Raw genomic sequence first — 22,640 nt, 5'->3', positions numbered from 1 at the left:
CGAAATGAAAGAGAAGTCGGACTTGGAAATGCCTAAAAATGGGCAGAGTTGGGTGGGAAAGGGGACAGGTCATTCCTCACATTCCTGCTGACTCACAGGGACGGAGATGGAGAGAGGAGAGAAAAAGAAAAAAAATCAGGAACGTGGTTTTACGTTACATCAGGCAGCCAGCAGGGAGTTAAAACACACACACACACACACACACACACACACACACACACAAACACAACATCAAGAAATTAATGTGAGTAAAAGAAATGACAACACAAATGCTTCTCTTCGTCACTGGAGAGCATGTGTCTCACACACACACTCAATTGTCAAGGGAGCTGTTGAGCTGATTGTTGCAATACGATGACACACTCGCAGCTTCAAAACATATTTTGGGGACTAGTTGATTTATTGGTCTTTATTGAGATATGGCAGAGATTAGCTGGGGCCCCCGATGAATAACTTCTGCTCTGTATTTCAAAACTGGCGGAATTTTTTTTTTTTTTTTTTTTTTTTTGACTGTGTGCTGCATTCAGCCTATCAAAGTAAACAAAATCATATACAATGACCGGACAAAGAAAGAAGCCAAGGGCTGATGTCTGCATGTCAGCGCTTGTGTCAAACTCCTGAAAGAATTTCACAGCGTGTGGCGGTGCAGTGGTTAGCGCTTCCATCTCACAGCAAGAGGGTTCCTGGTTAGATTCCGGGGGGGATCTCCGATTTCCTCCGACCGTCCAAAATTGGTTCTTGGACTCCCCAAATCTCCCAGATGTGTGAATGAGACAGTGAATGCTTGTATGCGTCCATATGTGGCCTCGTGATCAAACCAGGGTGAACCCTGCCTCTTGGCCAATGGCGGCTACGGTTGGCTCCAACGCCCCCCCCTCTCCCTCGAATACAGGATTAGCATTATGGAAAATAAATGACTGCAGTCTCTCAAAATAAAAGACCATAAAAGAAAAGTACACGATCGTAGAGCCTTTCCAAGGACCGGCTTTCGTTCCTTCCATATGTTTTTTTTTAGTATTTAAAATATTCTTGTATTTTCTTATTACCTTATTCTTTTCTGATGTACATGTCTGCTATAATAATTTAATTCTCCCTGGGCATTTAAAAAGCCATCTACCTTTCTATCAATCTATCTGAGCCCGACCCCAGCAATCATTCAATATGTCTGAATATTTATTTTTATTTTAACTTCCCGTTGAGAAAAATGTCTCCGAAAGCTTGAGAAACTTCAACGCCCGCCCGAATGTTAACTTGTTATCCTCCGTAGCCTTCTCTACCACTCTGGTTTCACGGGTATCGGTGCATGTGGGCGGTTTATCCTGCTCGGTCACCGGACAAACCCTCCAAAATCCTTAAGACCAGTATCTGTGGCCCTGCAGGAGTGGGAACAGCTGATGTTTACAAGCGATTTCAAACGAGCCAATCGCTGCGGAGACGGCCGTTTCGGCCAATCAGGATTGGTTGCAGGCAACGCATGGAGGAAACATGAAATAGGAAAGGTCAGCTGGCACGTAGCCACCATTTTTAACTGACTTTTCCTTTATGTGTTTTTTTTTTTATGGTGACCAGTTGTAATTTCCCTGCACCAGAAGTGTAATGAGGGGCCACAATACAAGCAAATAAAACACACCTTAAAGTTGGGCGTCTGCCAAGCAACAGAATAACCATTAAAAAGGGGCCAGACACACACACCCACCCACACACACACACGTGTGGACACAAAGTCCGTTTGACAGAACGAGAAGGTGACATCAGATTCTACAAAGTGAACTTTGTCAACGTGCGGAGGGAGAAAAAAAATAAAAAAATAAAAATCTAGGCTCACATTAATGAATGTTAACAAGATGACGTCTCCGTATTGCTAAGCCGCAAACCTTTGGCCCGACGCTGTTGCCCCGGTGAGCGGCCGTTATGCCCAGACAGAGATGCTTTTCACGCGGCGCCGCTCGCAATGAGACACATGACTCAGAGGTTACACAAAATAGGTCAAACGCACAGACACGCAAATATTTCTCCGGTGGAGACGCGGCCGGGAGCTGTCAACGCATCTGACGACGGCCAGGTGTCACGTCGCCGACGCTACATCCGCAGCCTGGAAACTCGTCGCCAGCTCTCCGCCGGTCGCCGATGCACCTGCAGGCCTTGACGGAGTCACGTGACTCCCCTGTCGCTTTACAATGTGGGGAAACAGGCCGGAGGAGGCGGTTTGGACTGTTATGAAAGAAAAGGATATTACAGATTTTTTTTTTTTTTTAATGGCATTTTATTCAGATGCCCTTTGTGACGCAAAAAGTCCGGGCCTGGTAGGGTGCGGCTCAAAGTTTCCCAACACACAAAACGCAATAAAATCATTTGATGTCTCACAACACGACCTACTGAGGCGTTCAGCACCCGCCGGTCGCTCTGAGTCACGGCGGCGGCAGGAAAAGCCTCGGGGCCCAGATCCAAAGGCCTCCTGTTGAAGCACGGGGGCCGCAGCTCATTCAATCATGTTCAATTAGAGGCTGTTCACGGTTTACACTAATCCCGACCAGCTGGAGACACACACACTCCCGCACACACAGACACCCTCGAACGCACAGCAACAACGGATTCGAGTGCAATTTCACGTCGGCGAGGCCGGTTTCATTTACCCGTGCCAGGAGAGGAAAGAGTGTGAGAAGCTGGAAAGCTCTCAAGGCTCCAAAGGTAGTCAAAATATACGGCCCTACTTTTTGGTGTTCTGCCATTCACTTCCTGTAACTGTTTGTTAATGGTGAATAAATACATGGAAGAGGAAAGGTTTGCCGCTTCTCATTCATCATTTACAGTGCCACGCTAGCTTCCCTACAGTCTACTCAACAACAATTTTTTTTTTTTTTTTTTACAAGGAACTGGAAAGCACGTCACGGCAAATTTCAAAAACAGCAGCGTGAAAGGACATTTCAGTGCTTCAGATGACTTTTTGGCAAATATCGTCATCCCTTGCCTCTGACTTTTAAGAATGCTGTAGGCTTGGTTTTCTCATGTGTACTGAAGAGAAATATTGTACAAACTCCAAAAAAAAAAAGGTGGGGCATTAACGCCAAATGCTACCTCTCTTTTTTTCTTCATTCCACTCTGTCACTTTTATTGTTTTTTTTTTAATATTTATTGTTTCTTTTAAATTTTTGTGTATATATATATATGTGTCTGTATGGTGTCCTTAAGCGTACAGTAACAACTTTATATAACAAAAAAAAAAAAGCATTATTTTTATTATTTTTAGCGCCCCGGCCCTGCCCAGTGGGCTGCATTTCATAGTCAATGCAGGTTCTTTTCAAATGTTACACTGCCTGTCCACCTCAGGCCAAAGTAGTGACCCCGCGACCCTAACTCTTTTCCACTTTCTGAACTCTGAGGCGTGACGCCCATTTTCTCCTCAGGGCGGAGGAGAGCGAGCGTATTCTGTGAGACGTCTCTGTTTGTGTCGGTCACGAGTGAGGGTAGCGGGGTTAAAGTGTTTTTGTTTTTTTTTTCTTTTGCTTTGTGCTTAAATACGAGGAGTAATCATTTCCAGAGCGGGCCGAGGTTAGAGTGCAGCCAAGCAACAGATCGGATCAGCGCTTAAAACGCACTTGTGTCAAGTCCACGAGGGAGTTTTTCCTTATAAGGACATAAGACACTCCTTCTCGCAGAGCCGAAGTGGATTACCAGCTGCCATTGGTGAGTCCCGGCTGGTACCGACACAAACAAACAATCGAGAGGGATGAGAAAATCTCAATACCCCTGTCATCACCAAGTCTTTTAACTTTTCTTCACTATTACCTCGATTTGGCAAAATAATGCAAGCAGTCTCACATGGAAGGTGTAAAAATCAGTTCTCAGCACCTCAGGAAATTCACGCGTGCACACGATAAGCCAAATGTGCTTATCGTGTGCGCACACACGCAGAAAAATGGGAATTTGTTTGGCGCGCACGAGAGTCCTGCAAGGCACTCTGGTCCTGACAGGAGAGGGAGTTTCGTTCACTTCTCGGCTGCGAAAATAAAGAAATGAACCGCGCTCAAGGTTATAAGCTCGGCGGCGCACATTGAGCTGCCATTGACTGGAAACAAGACAAAACCTGTGAAATATACAAGGAGAGGCAGATTACCGTTACATGTGGCAACGTGCTCACAGCGAGCGCGCTGCACGTGTAGGGGAGCTTACTTTTTTTTTTTTTTTGCTAATTGCTGGATGCCGGTGCAGAGACTGAGACCTGACCTGGGAAAACACTGTCCCCATTTACACTTGAAGGAGCATTCATAAAGGCAGGACACATGGAGGAATGCAGGCGGGTCACAGGGGGTACGGGACTCCGACGGCGTCCTATACAACTGCAACGACGCACTGACGGCAGATCTGAGCTGAGGTGCAGTAGCGCATTAAGTTTGGCGGTTGCGTAGCCTGACAGCTTCATCTACGCTCAGCCGATACATCTGACCTGACGTGGAAAATAATTGATCAATGCAAAGTATAACTCCCTCAACGGGGAACTTTCTGTTAGGTCCAGTTTGCATTTGAACTCAAAACCCTTCTCGAGAACCACTTTGTTTTTTCCATTCTAGGGTTTGCCAGAGAGCCACGTCATTACATCACTGTATATGCCTGCAACCTGTTTGCCCAATAACTGCTATAATACATGACGTAGCTCCCAGAGTGTCTTCAAATCCTCCACAGACCGACCACCACTACTTGGATTTTGTACTTTTATAGCCATTTCCAAGTCCGAACAAAGATCCGTTCTTCAAAAATGGCTTTCCTCTCGGTTCTGGGGTGTTGGTTGGTCACCGTGACACCACAGCGATCCCCCCACGTGCCCCCTGACTCAGGCTGCTTGAGTCATTGAGGCAGGGAAGCGGCGCTTCGGCTAGCAAATTGCTAAGAACGGTCTCTAGATTAGTCACTGGCTGCAGACCTCGGGACATACGAGATCACCGTACCAAAAGCGTCACATCAACAGCAGCTAAATAAATGTTTTGCCATTTTTCAGCTCTCCTCTGATATGCTGGCCTCCCATCTAACGATTTTCACGGTCGCATACTAAAAACCGCAAGTTGGAGGGAAATCTTAGGAGTTTTACTGAAGTCTTAGCCCGTTTGCGTCATCACCTAATCTTGGCCTTTATGATAACATCAAACATGTTTCATATCATCGCAAGTCTTTCAGTCTTTATGGTAACGCAACACAATTAACAACCAATAGATGAGCTCAAACAAAACTGGAAAAAGAAACCCGGTTGACAAACAAAGTGAATGACGAAGGACATCCAGATCAATATGGAGTGTCCGGAAAGAGGAGTGGATGGTGGCGCTGTGGGCAGAACAGGCCCGCTTGTACGATGTCAACTACCAAACATATCACCAAAGAGTGGAGAAGATAAAGCAATGGACTGAAATGGCAGAAGCTCTGCAAATACCTGGTGGATGTATTGCATGGTGGGAGCAAACTACTCAACGAATCTAGTTGTAGTATTGGAAATAGTGACCCTGTAAGATTCAGGGTCTTTGTAAAATCTCAGTCTGAGACGAGGCTGATACTTCAAACTCAAAAAACTAGTCTTTAAATGTGAGCAAGTGTGAGATAATCATTTCAAAAAGTCTTTTCCCAATCTTTTCAAAGTAGCTTTAGACCTTTTCGACCCGTTTAGTGCCGTCTGACTGATCGTATGGGATGCAGGTCAGAGACTCGTCTAGCCATTCTGCTACAAACCCTCGTGAACGCATGGAGGGAGGTTTCAGCTTATTCTGAACACCCATGCCACAATGGCAAAGTTCGACTGCAGACATGCTTACTCTTGCTTACATTTTTTTGTAAGAACGGCTTCAATAAAAATGTTTTATCTTGCTCGGTTGGAACCATAACAAAAGAGAAATAACATCACCGTCATGAGGGCCGATGTGGTTGTGCCATGGTGAGATATCCGCATGTTTCGGGTTGGGTTGGGTTGAAAACGATCGGATTAAAAAAAGGTAGCTGGAATTTGCTTAAAAAAAAACAAGCATATGTGACAAAATATTTTTTAAACCTGCAAAAAAGGCCTGTTTGGTCTAACTTGCACATTGGTGGGATCGGAGGGTGCACAGTTGTATGTCTCGGTACGTGGGGCTGTGATTGACTGGCGGGTTAAGCCCCGCCTCCTATCCCACGGTCACTTGGGATTGGCTCAAACCCTGCTCCCATCTACAACAAACATTCAAAAACTATAAAACCTGTGTGATGCACAAAGTCTAGCCTTTCAAAATCTGACCCCGCGGTAGGCCGACACAAGCAGCCTATAAACAGCCGCAATTAGAAGTCATTATCAGTTTCCTCGGAATTGGAATATCTGATAGTAGTCGTAGTAGTATCAGGAGGGAGTTGACATAGATATGGCGGTAAGACGGTCAGATGAGGAAGAAACTTCCAAAAACAAAATGCTGCTACACACAGCATCTTAGTGGGTTGACAAATAAAAAAAGGGTGGGATAAAATCCCTAGAGGAAGCTGCAGCGGACAAACCGTGTAGTCTCAAAAAAATATACGCTGACCCCTGAAATCTCTTGCACCCTGCGAGGCAAAAGACGCCGCTCGCAATTCAAACAGATCAGCCGTGTTTATCCCGAGAATGTCACGGCATTATCAACACGGAGCTGGAAAGCAAAACATCAACATCCGCTGCACAATTCCTGCTGGATCTGCGGAAGCGGCTCGTTCCTGGGGGATTCCATATTCTTTTTGCGTTTTCCCCTCTGCACGCAATGAACTTTATCTCTCGCTGTCTCCTATTTCTTTTTCTTATTCTACAGACCCGCCTCTCCCAAGATGGCAGAGAGCCACATCGCAACAAAGAAAATATCTGAAAAAAAAAAAAAAAGAATGGTGCTGAAACATTCTGGCTGGCTTTTGCCGATCCTGGGCTACAAATGGCACGTTCTCCAGAGGCCCGGCATTGGACTGGCAGCCGGTGCAGGATGTGCCCCGCCTCTTGCTCCGGGGGAGCCTGGACCGGCTCCAGCCTCTCCACCCTGGGATCTTGGGTGAACGCATGAAAGCTCTGCATCATTTTGAGTTATGAGTGAATTTCCCCAGAAGGAAATTAGATTGGCAGTGATGTTTTCAATTCGGGTTAAGTGTAAAAAAAAAAAAAAAAAAACAAACAGAAAAATTGCTTACTGGGTTTCAGTTGAAGTTTTTTAGGTTTTCAAAATATGAGTCGCATTTCTGAAAAGCCGCCTGGGCGACCTCTGCACCGAGGTCATCCGGCCCCCCCGCTGCAGGAAGGGCTGATAAAGAAGGCCGGCGGCTCCACCTTTAATAAAAGGGCTTTTTGAAAAAGGCCGAAAGGAGGATCTACGCGTGCTCCCATCGGTGTGTGTTAAGAGCCGACACTCACTGGCAGGGTCAATGCTGCGCTGATAAAGCACTTCCTGAGTGTTTCCTGAGAGCTTCAAACATCTGGAAAGCTGTGTAGAGCGTTGCCACCATCAAAACCATCATAAAAAAAATGCATAAAACTCTATTATCACAAGCGAGCCGGCAGTAAAGCACGTGGAGATCTAATAAATCTCCTGTCCAGGTCCGGTTGGATGATTCACACAGACGTCTCACTTTTTCCCTTTTGAATACTTGAAACGCCAAACAATGGGGTTTTTAAAGAGTTGGAACCTGAGTTTTTTTCTCCTGTTTGTTTGTTTGTTTGTTCAACCCGAAGCCGCCCCTCCGAGGCTCGCTGTTAAATGAGCAGGAACCGCTGGACTATCAGCCATCAGCCTGACCGGGCATTTTCTTCAATTGTCCGCACACCACTAAACACCAGGAATTATTTCTTTTTTTCCCCCCGCCATCTGCTGCTTCAGGGACACCAAGACAAAGAACCGCGAGGTTTACCTTACACTGAGTGTTAAACCGACATTATTCAGTCGCGGGGCCTTTTTCGAGATGACACGTGAGATGAGTGGCCGCTCTCGCTCCTGTCATAATAAAATAGTGCTCCTCATCCCTCAGGTGCCAGCGCCACTCAGAATAAACAGGCGGGGGCAATTTTTCGAAGGGATGCACGGCGCTAGACGCTGAACTTGATTTCACCTCCCTTTGTGGGAGAAGTGTTTGCTAAAATAAGTCCGCGTAAGCGTAACATTCATTCAAATGTATTGTCCCAGAGCAATAAAAGTTAAAATTAGCATTTGGGGAGTTTACATGTCGAAGACGACTCCCTTTCTTCTCCCCGAGGCTAAATAAGGCCAGCCTTATATAGAGATACCGAAGCTCGACCTTTCCTGTTTGTTCATACTAACTTCTTATCTCTCTGCTGCATATTTGGCGAGGAGCTGCAACCTGGAAACGTTTCGCTCGCCTCGTCATTCGAAAAAAAAAAAGAAAAAAAAGCAGCCGAACACCGGTTTCTACGTCATCCTGGCGCCTAGACGCATCTGAAATCCGATCGTGCGGGAAGCGCTCGGCGAAAATGAGCAGGGTGTAAATACCTGTCAGCGTGATGACAGGCCCGGCGGGGGAGAATCAGGTGTGCGCCCTGCCTGCTCACACCTGCCGAGGACAGGGGCAGGAAAGAAAAAAAAAAGAAGAAATAGTGGTCTGGAGAGGAAGCAGTGTGTTGTTAGTGTGTGTGGGTGTGCAGGATCAGAGGTCGGGCCAAGATGTGCGGCGTTGGGCGGCGTTTTTGCGCTCGTTCGGAAAACACTGCCGCTGACAGCATCCATCTGCTATGAAGAGGACGGCGGCCGCAGACGCCAACGGAGCTCTGGCCGGCTCACTTTTGCTTTAATCGTGATAAAACTGGTAAATTACATGCCTTAAACATTAAGCAGAGGACCTAGAAGGACGAAAGAACTCAAATCAGATATTTGAAAATAGACTGATAGAGACCAGAGCTTTCTTTCCATCGCCATATTCCCCACTGACAGCTTCTTGTAACTCCGTCCCACGCCGGAGTTACACAACAGCGCTTCGTCCTAATGATGTGGCTGACATTTGGGAAAGTGTCTCCTGGGTGGAGAAAAGACAGGGACGTCACAGACGGAGCCCACAAAGAAAAGCCGTTCTTCCACTCGCGCCGCCGCTGTCGAGTTCTTGTCAGCGCACAAAAGAGTCCAGGAGGGCCGTAAAATACCCAGGGCTGAGGAGAGACGCACATGTTTTTTGTTTTTTTTTTAAAAAAAAGAAAACATGTGCGGATGCTTCTTCCTCACCAGGGAGAGGACCGAGATCTCACGGCTGGCGGGGAGGGGGAGGTAGGAGGGCTACAAGTCGTGCTGTTGGGACTCTGGGCTCGTGAAAAGCAGCGGTCTGAAGGCCGAAGGCCGGTCTGTCAGGCTTTTCAACGGAGGTGGCCTTGAGGACGCAAACCGCAGATGGAGGTCAGATCAGGGCTGGGAAAGGGATGGAGTGTATCATCTGGGCTCCCCCCCACAGCAAATTTATTTAAAAATGAAAATAAAAAACCTGGGAAACTGAGCCACTGATCCACTTTAAAATTACTCAAAGTTCCAAGACACCATGAGGACGGCCATTACTTTTCTACGTAATTAGTACATGGTTACTAGAAAATGACCATTGAGGGCTCAGAAATGTATATGAGGGGCTTCTGTTATTGTTTTAAACAAGAAGTACAAGCAGACAGTTGTTTATCAACACACACACACACAATCCCCCTGGGGCGGTTGGAGGCTATCAGCTGTAATGACAGAGGAAAGTGTGCCTCTGTGAGATGCGGCACCTCAGTCGTGGCTAATTATCAGAGCTGCGGAGTGACAGACGCCCCGGTCCAGTTCTGCAGGTCTGACGCTCCCCGCCGTTGCCGTGAGACACCGCACCGAGTGATTATCGTCAGCCGATAAGATCTCTCTGAGTGACGGGGGCTCGCAAAGAGGTTTTCTCCGAACCGGAGTTAAGCGGCTTTTTGTTATTTCTGTGGCTGATGATCTATCCAGCACGGTGACCCACAACCTCCCCACCACCAACGCCGCCCCGAGAGTCCTGCACCGACTCCCACAGAAAATGGGACACTGGGCCATTACGTTGGAGGATATTCAAATAACTGCAGAGTCCAAGCAAAAAAAAAAAAGGGTGGGGGGGCAAATGCTTTTCCTCGTTGCCATGGAGAGGATTAAATGAGCAACGGAAGAGGCAGCCGCTGCTTCGGATAGACGAGCAGAGACAGGATTAGAGGTGCGAGGGAGGCCGGCCTGTGACCTTCTGACTGTTAAGTTCATTAAGTACAACACAGATCTGGAGTGTGTGTGGGTGTTTGTGACACTGCTATTTAACAACAAAAGCATCCTACAAACAGTCAATAAAATGATAAAGCTTCTTGAACTGTTTTTTTCTTTAAATGCTGAGGAATATTTCATCACAGTCTCTGGCTAATGGGTCCCACCAGTTTCCTCTGTAACCACGTCCCCTGTGGAAATCTTGGATCACCACAAACATCATCAGGAAAAATGTGGGATTTCGCTGACCTGGGGCGGAACGGGATCGTGACTCAGGGATGGGTCGGAGTGGGAGTGGGGGGGTCACATGCTGATAAATCTCCTGGCTTGCAAGTTCTGCATGATGTTATTGTGCGGCCGCAGGTCGCGGGACAATGCCATCGTTCTTTTTTTTTTTTTTTTTTTTTTCCCGAACTGAGTTCTCATGACTCACGGGAGGACTCGTTCTCTTCGCCGAGGTCGGGCGGAGGTTGACGCCGGCGTCGTATCCCGAAAAGGGAAGCGCATCCAATCCTGACCAGCGCTTTTACGACAATGGCATTCCTTCCTCTCTCGTGGCCGCCTCTTCCTCCTTAAATAAAGCCAAAGTGTGCGATGAAAGCGCCCAGACTCTCGGCCTGACACTAAATCGTCCCGCTCGAGGGGAAAAAAAAAAAAAAAATCAGCTTCCTTTAAATGTCTCCGTTCTCCCACCGTGATAATGTCACCGGTACTGGAAGTTTGTCCTTCAGCTGATTTATAAGTGCCGAGCTCTGTGATTCTTGGCCAGCGAGTCGCGGTTCGGGAAATAACGGACGAGGTTTAAATAGCCTCAGATGTTTACAAGCCGTTCCAAGACAAACGCTCCGTTCTCGGCTGATCTGTGGGGGATCTCAGAGGGTTGGGGTGGAGTTTGGGGTCGACCGCTCCTTTGAACCCCACGTTTGAAGGTGACTCGGGCTTGGGAGACGTCGGACGGCACGCTGAGACCGGCAGCTGAACCCGGACAGCGCAAATATCGTCAAGACGTCTTAACAGAAGCTGGACACAGAAACCAATCCGACGGCGTCCTTGTTGGAAGTCACGTCCATGCAAATATTGATTCTTCACTGAATTAGCACGATGGAATTTTTCAGTGTATACTTGGGAGGAGTCAGGAGATAAAACGTCTGATGGTTTGGTCGTGGACAGAGGAGGGAGGGTGAAGATGTGGGTCGGTGGATGCTGAGGTTGGAACTTGCAACCAGGATGGCGGGAAACAGGACTCGAAGTTATTTTGTGTGAGAGAAGATGGTTAGTACTGGAAGGTGATTGGCTAAGAAGACCATTGAAGAAGAAGATTCACAAAAGAAGCTTGTGTTTTCCCAAATGTTACATGTTCAGGTGTCACCGCGAGTCATCGGCGTCTCCGTCAAACCGTTTCATAATGTTTAGTCTTCCTCCACCGTAGAAAATAGTTCTGCCGTGACTAATGGGAGAGTCGACTACGATTCATGTTGATCTCTACCGTACTTGACATCATGTCTAGATCCTGACACTTTCTGTCACACTGTGAATCATCTTCTGGTTTATACGATACGAAACCATCCGTCCAGACGGACGTGTTGATGGAGGAGTCAAACGGAGGAAATTCCTCGCCTGCCTCAAAGATGATGACCAGGATGGTTCATTCACGGCGGCATTTCTTTGAAACATCATAACAAACAATTCAATCATTTGAAAATACCATCGGTTATGGGATGTCTCAAAAAAAAAGAAAGGATGCGAATGACTGGCGTGAACATGTTCTGGGTCATTGCCGACTCGCTCTAATCAAATCTGACCCCAAATAAACCCTGTGTTTGTGTTGGACGGCGGTGATGGAAACACAAGCTGGCACAGACTTTGTCCCCAAACAGCCAGGGGGGGGGGGGCAAATACAACAAGACTATAAACACTGATTATCATAACAATATTGGATGATAGGCAGGCAGGGAAGTAAAATAGATTAATAAATGCAACAAATTTAAGCGTGCAATAGCAGCTTAAAATGTATGAACATGCTTCTTTGAGGTTGAATGTCATGCAAATGCACAGAAAACCAGGAAGCAGTCACCTTGTTAATATCAAGGTGTACAATTTTCAAAGACAAACAAAGTAGTCGCCCCCCCTCTTCCCGGGCAGGTACCGGACCCGGAGCACGACAGCGGTCCCACTTCGGAAACTTTCAAGCGTCGGTACTCACCAGGGCCCGGAGGGAGGGCTCGTCCAGCGCCGAGTAACTCTCCACGGACATGTTCCCGGCCGGTCGCAGGTGAGGAGCGGGGCTTGCAGGCGGGTCAGAGCGGGTGGAAAGTGGCGCCCTCCGCCAACAACGTGGATCACCTGTGCGAGCGGTGAACGTCGGCGTTTTTCCCACTTTAGTTTTATCCACCGCGCTGTCTAAAACAAACGGATATGTACACGGGTCGCGGTCGCTGGGAGCATATTTCGTCCGCCGAATCTCGGGTTGCGGTGAGAGGAGGAACGGGCGACCACGCTTTCCGCGAGAGGCGATTTTTGAACTGCGGATTGCCCGTGAAAGGTGTAAGACCCGCCCCTCCGAGCCGCCGGCGGCTCCCGGCGGGAATTCAAAGCGCGCCGCTCCGAGGAGGAAGGAAGCAGCGGGTATGAGGGGTGATTAGTGCCGCTGATCCAGCCTAGGGAACACTGAAATACAAGATATTCCCAATTCAGAATCAGTAGCAGTAATATTTGCTGTTTTAATCCGACAAAAATTCTCACATTCAAGTGACCGGTGTCTAAAATGTATGTCCTTTTACAGCCCAACTTGCAAAAATGTGTAATATTTCACACACTGGTGTACTTTTTGGTGATGATACCAGTTTATTTATACACGCAAGATCAGGCCCGTTTTGCAGGCCATGTCCTGGTTTCTTATTCTGGTGGGGTTCGGTGGAATGTTACGAGCTTTAACAGCATCACCAAGGCAATTGGTGACATGTTACATACAGGACTGTCTCAGAAAATTAGAATATTGTGATAAAGTTCTTTATCTTCTGTAATGCAATTAAAAAAACAAGTTACTTTTCATGATATTCTAATATTTTGAGATAGGATTTTTGAGTTTTCTTAAGATGTAAGCCGTAATCAGCGATATTAAAATAATGAAAGGCTTGCAATATTTCTGTTGATTTGTAATGAATCCAGGATGTATGACATTTTTGTTTTTGTAATGGCATTACAGAAGATAAAGAACTTTTTCACAATATTCTAATTTTCTGATACAGTCCTGTATATCATTTCTATCTACCACTAATTTATATAAATGTACATATAAGGAAAAACACGAGAATATAGACATCTTACTTTTGAATGTTGGTTAATAATGTTTTTAAATAAAATGAAGAAAAGTTTACACAGATGTACAGTTTATTTACAAATGCTAGTCACTGCATTCTATTTTTCACTTTATTTCCACTTTTTATCCTATTTTACCTTTATTTATAAATGTTGGATCTGCTCTAGGTTACTATGCTACCCCTTGTGCCCACCCTTTTTCCCTTTGCAACAATGTCCTCTGATTCTGAGAATACAAAGTGACAAAATATCTGGTTATTTGAGATTTCTCCCAGAAAAAGAAACATACATTGGGAGTTTAATGTAGGCTCTAAAATAAAAGCCTCATGTCTAGAGGATGTTCATACATGACACTCAAAGATCACTTTATTGGGAAGATAAATGGCCACATTAGTCCTTATGTGTGAATATAATCATCTATTATAACATTTTCTTACAGGAGGGGGAATGAAAGAATCTATTTTTTTTAGAAAGAGAATATTTTGAGAGATTATGTCAAGTTGGAATGACTGAAAACAGAACTCGCTGGAAACATGGGCTCATCTCATAGATTATTGCAGATGACGTAATGAAATACAAGTTTTCTGCATGATTACACCATACTTTATCAAGAAAAATAGAATTACAACATTGTCTAGTGCACGCTAATGAAAAAAAGATGTAAGTCAAATCATCAACCAATAGGTTTCCTTTTTGGTTCGAAAAAAAATGCCCCAGCATTTTTATCATACTTTTCAAAATACTTCTGACACAAAATCTACTTGAGCTCAACTTGGGATAGAAAACCTGAAGGTTAAAACATTTTTCAGACGACAGCCCCCGATTTCCTAGGACATTTTGTTTTGTTTTTTTTTCCCCCTTCAATTTCTCTTGTTCTTTCCATGACTGGAACGTGGTCAGACGTCTTCCAGGACATGTGGGACATGAATCGGTACGACTGACACAGCGAGTCCACACGCACGCCATTCGGTCAAATACTACAGAAATAATAGAGCACTATTGCAATATTTTCTGCCCGTCCTGTTCTGCACCAGACAGAACAAGCAGGAAGATCTCAACACGGCTGATAGACCTGCGAAGAGCCTTGGCCGGCTAGAATGTCAACGGTAGGGGTTGAAACTGCACAGGCAAACAGACTTGAGCCATGAAATGTTTAATATTCACCAGACAAAGAGCATCAAGACCGTTGCTCTACAGCAAGGATGATCACTGACACGTTACCAGCATCATTGGGTCTGACCAATCAGCAGATCAGGATATTTCACTCACTACTTCTTCTTCTTCTTCTTCTTCACCGCTGGCTGTTGTTATGAATAAAATAATCTACGTATTGTATTTCTAAAAAGGATAATCTGCAGGTGTTCAACCATCTGTGGCACGTAGTTAACTGTAACAGCGACGACTGCGACAAGCACATGATGTGACCTTCGGTTCTATCAAGAAGAACGGCACAAAGTTTCATCTTACTTTAAAGAAGACTTGACAAAAAGACATTGAAAACCGAATCGTCAACACATCACTTAGCGCTAAAGTTCTAGAGATATGATTAGGATAATCAAAATGTTACTAAAAGGTATTAAGACAAATTTAACAGTATAAAAAGACATAGAATGATTTCTTGGTAAAAGATGTGTACATATATCAAATTGATTCCTCAAGCCCTTTTTTTTTTACTGAAATGAACTTCCAAAGTGCTTCAGGTTAAATGAAGACGCGCAAAAACCACCAGGACCACTGAGAAACACCGCCAGCGTTTCTGAAAACAGGAGTCGTGACAACCGGTTCGTTCATTAATTCATAAAGTTAACAAATGCTACAAATCCATAACGCACAAACTCATTTATCTGAAGTTTGGTGAAAACAACTGACAAATGATGTTAATTAGTCTAAACAAAAAATGAAAAGATGCTATAATTTATCTGCTGCAGCTGGACACGTCTTAATAAAAGGGTATATATATATATATATATATATATATGCCCAAACCTTAAAATGTAAAATTAACCAAAATGTCAAATGCAAGATATTACTACTCAACCAGGCACTTGTAGTATGTGTCACTTGTAAGTGTGCAAATGGATAAATGAAAAGCAGAGAAGGAAATTTGGTACATCTTTCTGTCCAGACATCCCAGGCTCTCACTCCTCCTGCTGCTCCTCGTTCTGCTTCTTGGGCAACTGCGGGCGGAAAAAAGTACAATAGAGAATTTTCCCAGATGAAAAGAAATGAGGGTGCTGCGCCAAAGAAAATATTTCGACATGCCTTAAAAGGGAAACTCCACGCCAAAGTGAAATTTACACCGTGTTGTTTGAATGGTCATTCAAAAGACAAATTACAACTGAGTGGCTGAATATTACTGATTTTAGGCTGCGTGTTGCCTTCACTTACCAAACTTGGGAATTACAGACAAACAAAGCAGCATTAAAAAAAATCCTCCATTACATAAAGTGTCCTCCGAAGAGCGCGAGACAGATTCTCATCTCAGCTGATGATTATTCAGTAAAGAAGCAATTAATTTTCTTTTTTTTAACAATAAAGCTATAGCTCATTAATATTTCTAAAGGTTCTCTTCATGGTTGCAAAAGCAAAGACTCTTTGCACATTCAAAACCCCACTTCAGCGAGACTGTGAATTTATTTCCTGAATCTGTCAACAATAATACTTGATATCCAAACACTAGTGTTCAGATGGGAAAAGCAAAAATGGTTTGGATATTTATTTACTCTTAAAATAAACAGGGATTGAAACAAGCTGGCGCCTGTAATTACTGTCTAGTAATAACACATTGCAACTCAAGAGGAAAGAAGTCTGTGCAGCACGATGGAGCCACACGAGCGACTGTCCTCATCAACCTACACGGGACAGCGTGCATCTATGGTTTCAAATATTTGTGCCGCAACTCAAAACCGATATTGGCAGGAAATTTGCCTTTCAGTTCAGACTGGGGAAGTTTAGCATCTCTTTGTTATTTACAGCACCGTAAATCTAATAATATACTGCTCCCTGTTGACTGGGAGTGTAAAATACGGATTCTTGTGCCTCTTTTCTTTCTTGCAACTTTTTCCAAACACTGTATTTTTTATACACAGAATTCACCCCGAATCACCCCTTTACACTCGCAGCTGAAGAACAGATGTGGACGGACATAAAGGAAATGATTGAACATACCTTGGCGATTGGACTCCTCCTGTTTGCTCGTCCCTCCTTATTTTCTGGGAGATGCAGTCTGGCGACCAAACACACCCAAAGTACAATATTTATTTTTCTCGTTTTGTTACAAACAAACCAATGACAAGTAATTAAAAATCAATAAGCGAGCCTCTGCTTGACTTGCCCCTTTAACAGCTCGGATCCAGATTTCTCTGTGTCGAGAAAAGACGATGGACCTCCTTCTGAGTCCCTTCCGTGCGGAGATCTTCCAGAGGCTTCGTAGTTGGACTTTTTCCTTTGACCAGGAAGTCCGGCGTAGGCTCTCGGCCATTCCCTTAGGTTTTGTCCAAGAGTTAGGTCTCTGTTCAATCCCAAGTCCTCACCTAGGAATTCAGCTAAGTGTCACAAACACACAAATTAATAAATATACAAAGATACAATAACAAATGATACGCATGGTGATCGTAGGAACATCCGGTATTTGTCTGGAAAAAAAAAAAATCTTTGAAGAGGAGAATTCACAGAATACAATCCAACTGATTTTGTATGTTTAGTGGTGTTGTGACAAATACTATTTGTCGCTGCTTGTTTGTGCAGTGAAACGTTTTGTTTATTCTGTACTTACACAATGAAATACGTTTATCAAACAGTCACCAGAAGTTTTGTTTCAAGTTTCAAGTTATTTTTCAAGATTGAAAATTACCTTGGTGCTTTATCCTCCTCTGAATATCTGGAGATGTGTGTGGAAAAGGGTCCCTGGCGGTGCTCAGTGGCTTTTTAATAGAGGCTTTTGTGATATTATTAAGTGGAATGGCCGTAGGGGGGCGGAGATCACATTTGTCCTTGAGAGAGGAGGGGGAAAAAAAAAACAAACAAAAAAAAAACATACTTAGATTAAAAGCGTGTGTCTTTCTTTTCTGTGTTTTTGAACCACTTCTTTGCTTGATAAACATTTTATTTATGAGCTTTAATTTCAAACTTGCCTTGACAGGAAATGCTTTCACTAATACAAAAAAAGTAGACTGTCTGAATTTTGAACGAATCCAACACAAATTGCATACCTGATGATGGAACACAACAGCCTCTTCCAGAGCAATCCCACAGAATTCACAGGGAATCACCACATCGCCCTCTAGTGGGCTGGCTGGTGGACTGTAGGAGGCCGGGGAGACCGAGCGGGGGAAAGTCGGGATGTTGGAAGCCAGTGTGTTGGGAAGGCTGGGCATCAGACCCGATGCACTCCTGTGCTCTTTCGGCGGAGAAGAAGGCTGCTTGCTGAAAGATGCAAAGGCCGAGGCGGGGCTGCAGCCGGTCTGAGATCACGACGTGAGAGGAAGATGAGTGACAGGTTTTAAAAAGGCTGCAAATATACGATGAAAAGCCTTTAACAAGTACAGATGTATGCCAGTCTGAGATTATGACGAGAGAGGAAGATGAGTGACGGGTATTAAAAAGGCTGCTACTGCACTGTGAAAAGTCTTCAACAAGTACAGATGAATGCATTTGCGAAACTGTTTGCATACAGGTATTTTAGTGAATTTTTGCAAAACAGTGATGCAGAACACAAATTTTGGCCTCAAGACGCATCAATCTGCATTCGTGGGCGCCATGTGAATTTAATTGGTGGTATATTTACAAAGAGTTGATGCATTTACTTTCGTCATGAAATGCTTGCCTACACTCAATAAATTGGCTTAAAATTAGAGCAAGTATTTGCAAATCAAAACTCCTGTGGAATTGTATGAACCAATACTTAACACACAAGGCTTCATAATCCGAGGATTTCAGGATAATCAAATGGTTTTTTTTTCCATACAATTGTATAACTGAATGAAACAAAAAATGAACATGGGGAGCAAAATACTGACCAATTAAATATTCTTATTGTAGGGTTGATTTCTAACAGCATATACCAGTAGAGATGATGTCATAACTGTGGATATACTACTTATGCAGACATCAGAATCCTTGATGTATCATGGCGCCTTCTTTCCTATATACTAATTTGTTTGTAAGTACAGAGTAAAATCCAAATCCTTAACGCCTATGTTTTGAGAGATTGTGCCAAAAATGATAAATCACTGTGTTCAGTGAGAGTTAAGAATGTATACCCTGTAATATAGCAGTGTGTTTTAAGTGAAAACATAGTGAAACATAGCAACTAAAAAGAGTTACTTCTCAAACCTGATGCAATATGAGGTCCTCTTCGGGAAATAGCTCTTCACAAAACTCACATGGTAGCATTATATCTGTAAGATAAATATATATTTATGGTGAAAATTCAGGAACTGCTTTCTATGCTACCCTTGTATGCTACAAGACAAATTGTGTGCAACCAATCGGAAATATTCATAGACCTGGCTTGACATACATCCTGCCAGCCTTACGGTTGCTACAAAACTAGCATACGATAACTAACTTTGTGTATATCAACATCCTTTTCACCTGTTTGATCATGGTCCTGGACTGGACTTGTGCCCATGGTGAAGTTTGGGTAGTTGTTGTTGGAACTACTAGATGTTTTTCCAATCATGTCGCCCCAGATATCACTCCAAGGATTGGACTCTACCCCACCGGCTACAGACTCCCCATCGCTCTGCAGGCTGAGTGCCAACATGTAGTCAAGGCCAGATGAATCCTCATCTTGAGTCTGACCACTAAGTGGCCATCCACTGGTGCTGTGACTCATGAGATCACTCTGCTCCAGCACTACGAGGAAAACAAATGGTAGTAACAATGTAACCTCAGCACAGGAAGTTAACGCTTTAAAAACAATATGCATACTTGGGCTGAAAATAACTACATAATCAATTCCATTAAAATGTGAACACAAGCGAGCACAGCAGGTTGACTGATCTGTTGTTGACCTTGAGGTTCACACTAGCATGCATTAAAAGAGGCAAAACATCTTGTGACACGCATAAGACAGAATAAATTACAAGTCAGTTTGTTGCTTCCTTTCTTTGGTAAACATAAAGAGTGAAAAAATACAGCACGAGTATCATCTGTCGATTTAAGTCATTACTTGACTTCAGTTTAAGCCCATTTATAATACCGTGGTACATTTTCCTGGTCAATCTGAATATCATGTGACACAAACTACAACCTATACAAATATAAACTCATAATTTGTTTGAAACAGACAAATGAAAAAATCGTCACTGCATCAGAATTTGTGCAAGTTAGGTGTTGAAAATGTGGGTTACTTTTCGATAGATACAAATAAACAAACTCACAGTGGCTGAAATTGTTTCTCTGGGTAGTGTTTTTCCAGGTTCCAGAGCTTTGTGGACCCCTTAGATTGTTGTAAACACTGGAATCGAATGCCCGGGGAAAAGCCTGAAGCTTTGCCGCGCTGATGTTGTTGTCCTTGGGGCCTCTCTCCTGGGGCCTCAGGAGGTTTCGGATAGAGTGGGCTTCGAACCACGCCTCTGGAGAGTGCAGTTCTGCTGGACTACGACTTGAGCAGCTGTTGTTCCTCTCTTGGGGTGGTGTGGAACTTCCACACAAGATTGGATGCATAGCTTGTTCTCTCAACATGACATTGCACTTGCAGTGCGGACAGGGCTCCGTACGCGCGCCACAATAATCCTCGTGCTCTTTGGATTGACTGAAAACAAGCTCCAGTTCACAGTATTGGCACGGGATCAGCCGCTGAGGACATTCAGAGCTCTGCATGTGACAAATATGTAAAGAGTCACAATTCATGTATGTTTATCAAAATGGATGAGTTTATGATATTGAAGAAACACTCTACAAATACCTGATGAACATCAATTTGGTTTTTCTCAACTTTTAAACCACACTTGCATGAAATCTGAAATAAAAAACAAAATTAAAAGGTGGTTAAATTAAAAGAGAGTGGTTTTTCATATGACAGTAAGGTGCAGTAATCCGAGAGTATGAGAATATATCATTAGAATTCCACTCCACTACCAGCCGGCCTCTGAGCCTATAGGCAGATGCTGTGTTGTTGTTCCAAGCTATGCATACAGAACACAATTAACATTGTGTTGGTGCTCTTGAATGAGGAACACGCCTGCTGCAGAAATCTCATACAAGGGTTCACATTGTTCTCATGATACCTGTGTGTGCTCCTGCTTCTTATGCTCCTGAAGATCAGACCGGGGAACCGGCTCCTGACACACGTCACACAGCGCAATGTTTCTTCGACAGTGGATCTCATGTGTGGTGAAATTTGCCTCTGGAATTTCATGTTTGCTAAAGGAGTTAAAGGGTTTGAAAAATGTTTTTCAATAGATCAACAAATGGAATTAATGCTCATGTACAGTATTTAATAATCACTCAATTTAACTTGCTCACACATACCAGTTGCCACAGAACTGAGTGTTTTCATCTGCCATGGCTTGACGGGAGCTTGAGCACGAAGAGTGACGATGGTTACTGTTGATACATCCCGGCTTGGCTGATTTGTCAGGAAACAATTCGACTTAATGCTTCATCCCTTGTTTGATATGAGTTTTTCTGCAAAAGACAACCAAAACATGTTAGCTTGTGACCTAATCGACTGTCTCTACATTGAAACAACTATAAACAGCCCTACATATGCTAGGCATTTCGTTAAACACTATCGTATTTAGCACGTGAAAACTGGTTGACAGCTCTTCCGATTCGCCTGCTTACCCGGACTCCGCAGCTAATGTTAGCTTGCCAACGGTGGCCTTCAGCGTAAATCTCAGACGACAAGCATTTATAAACTGGATAAAAAGTGTTCTTATAGAGCCGTGCAACGTCTGAGTAGTTAAAATGTTACTCTTGGTTAGCTATGTGATATAATAGTTCTCGTAACTGTTAGCAGCCTTCCCGTAGCCTGTAGCTTAGCCGTTGCTAAATAACTTGTGTTGTAACTAACCTGGCTGTCATACCGACGGGGTACTCAGTCCGTAGGGTTGCAGCTCGGTCACCGGGCAAAAATCCGTCTTGGGGGTTACATTTGCCAGTTAAGTAACACCTATATACCAAAATGTACTAAAACGGAAAGTCGTAGAAAACAAATATGCGGTGACAGCCGAAGAAATAGATTTCCTCTTTGCTCTGTCAATACACACAGAAAAAAGGGCGAATTATATCCGCAGCCTAGCCTCTCAGGCTGCCCACGAACATATCAACCCTCCCTCCGCGTCTGATCAAACCCAATACTGGTCATGACGTTGAGCCATTTGGACCCGGGCGAAAATAGTTGATAGCAGTGTTCTGAAATCTGCAAGTTGTCGTTTCCGTAATATTGTCCTAACCGCTAACCCGAAGACAAAACGGAGGTCTTATGATCCCGTGTGTCCATCTTCCTCCGCAGGCACGACGTTGATTGGCTGGACAAACAGTGCGCTTGTAATGAGGCCTCGGCCGGAGACCGGCGGACTCCATTTATAGGAGAGGTGGGAGTGAAGGAGAGGAAGAAATGAAAATGCACACAAAAAGAGGGAAAATCAGACATCCACTGCCGTGTGATTTTAGGTAATGAACAAATACATGCCACCTATTTCCTGTCCGGTGACTACGAAATGCCTTCACTTTTTCGACCGTGGGAAACATGTATTTATCTTCGGATTACATCAACAATTAGTGAGAAAACTAAAAGGGGTGAACATGTCGAATTAAATAAGCAGAAACCTAAGATCTGGGCGAATTTATCTATAAATGTCAGTGGATTTGATAAGTATTTGAAATTCATATCAGCAGTTTGGCTGTATTAGTCATGTGTGTGTAGATCACAAAAGTCATCACCTTGGTTTTAATTAGTTAGTTCCAATCCTCCTTGTAAATCATGTTTAAGAAATGACCTTTCTATATATATATATATATATATATATATATATATATATATAGTGGACTTCTTTTTTTAAATGGTGATGATCCTGTTTGATTAAAAATATAAAACAAGAATCCCGTATAAGTGAGACCAATATGTCTTCCACAATTAAATGTAAACATTACAATTTGTGT

General features: G+C 44.0%; 2 protein-coding genes across 2 annotated transcripts in view; both read right to left on the bottom strand.

The window, feature by feature from the left end:
- The window catches only part of smtnb (smoothelin b), a 45,652-nt gene extending 32,940 nt beyond the window's left edge, over positions 1-12,712 (bottom strand). The window contains exon 1 of the mRNA XM_086173524.1: positions 12,412-12,712. Within this exon, the coding sequence (XP_086029650.1) occupies positions 12,412-12,462 (51 nt within the window). The 5' untranslated portion in view covers positions 12,463-12,712. The remainder of the gene's footprint in view (positions 1-12,411) is intronic.
- A 1,951-nt stretch (positions 12,713-14,663) lies between these two features.
- On the bottom strand, positions 14,664-21,911 carry trafd1 (TRAF-type zinc finger domain containing 1). The gene is made up of 12 exons (XM_086173525.1): positions 21,550-21,911; positions 21,006-21,161; positions 20,762-20,897; positions 20,440-20,493; positions 19,913-20,348; positions 19,122-19,385; positions 18,861-18,925; positions 17,738-17,989; positions 17,380-17,518; positions 16,861-17,071; positions 16,695-16,752; positions 14,664-15,703 (listed from the first exon to the last, which is right to left on the bottom strand). The coding sequence occupies exons 2-12, from the start codon at positions 21,038-21,040 to the stop codon at positions 15,665-15,667; spliced, it is 1,689 nt and encodes a 562-aa protein (XP_086029651.1). The 5' UTR covers positions 21,041-21,161; positions 21,550-21,911; the 3' UTR covers positions 14,664-15,664.
- Positions 21,912-22,640: the final 729 nt, after the last annotated feature.

The sequence above is a fragment of the Fistularia commersonii genome, chromosome 26, assembly GCF_037954325.1.
Source record: "Fistularia commersonii isolate RoL2024-O1a breed Wild chromosome 26, RoL_Fcom_v1.0, whole genome shotgun sequence".
NCBI classification, from domain to species: Eukaryota; Metazoa; Chordata; class Actinopteri; order Syngnathiformes; family Fistulariidae; genus Fistularia; species Fistularia commersonii.
This window is presented reverse-complemented; position numbering and strand designations above follow the sequence as displayed.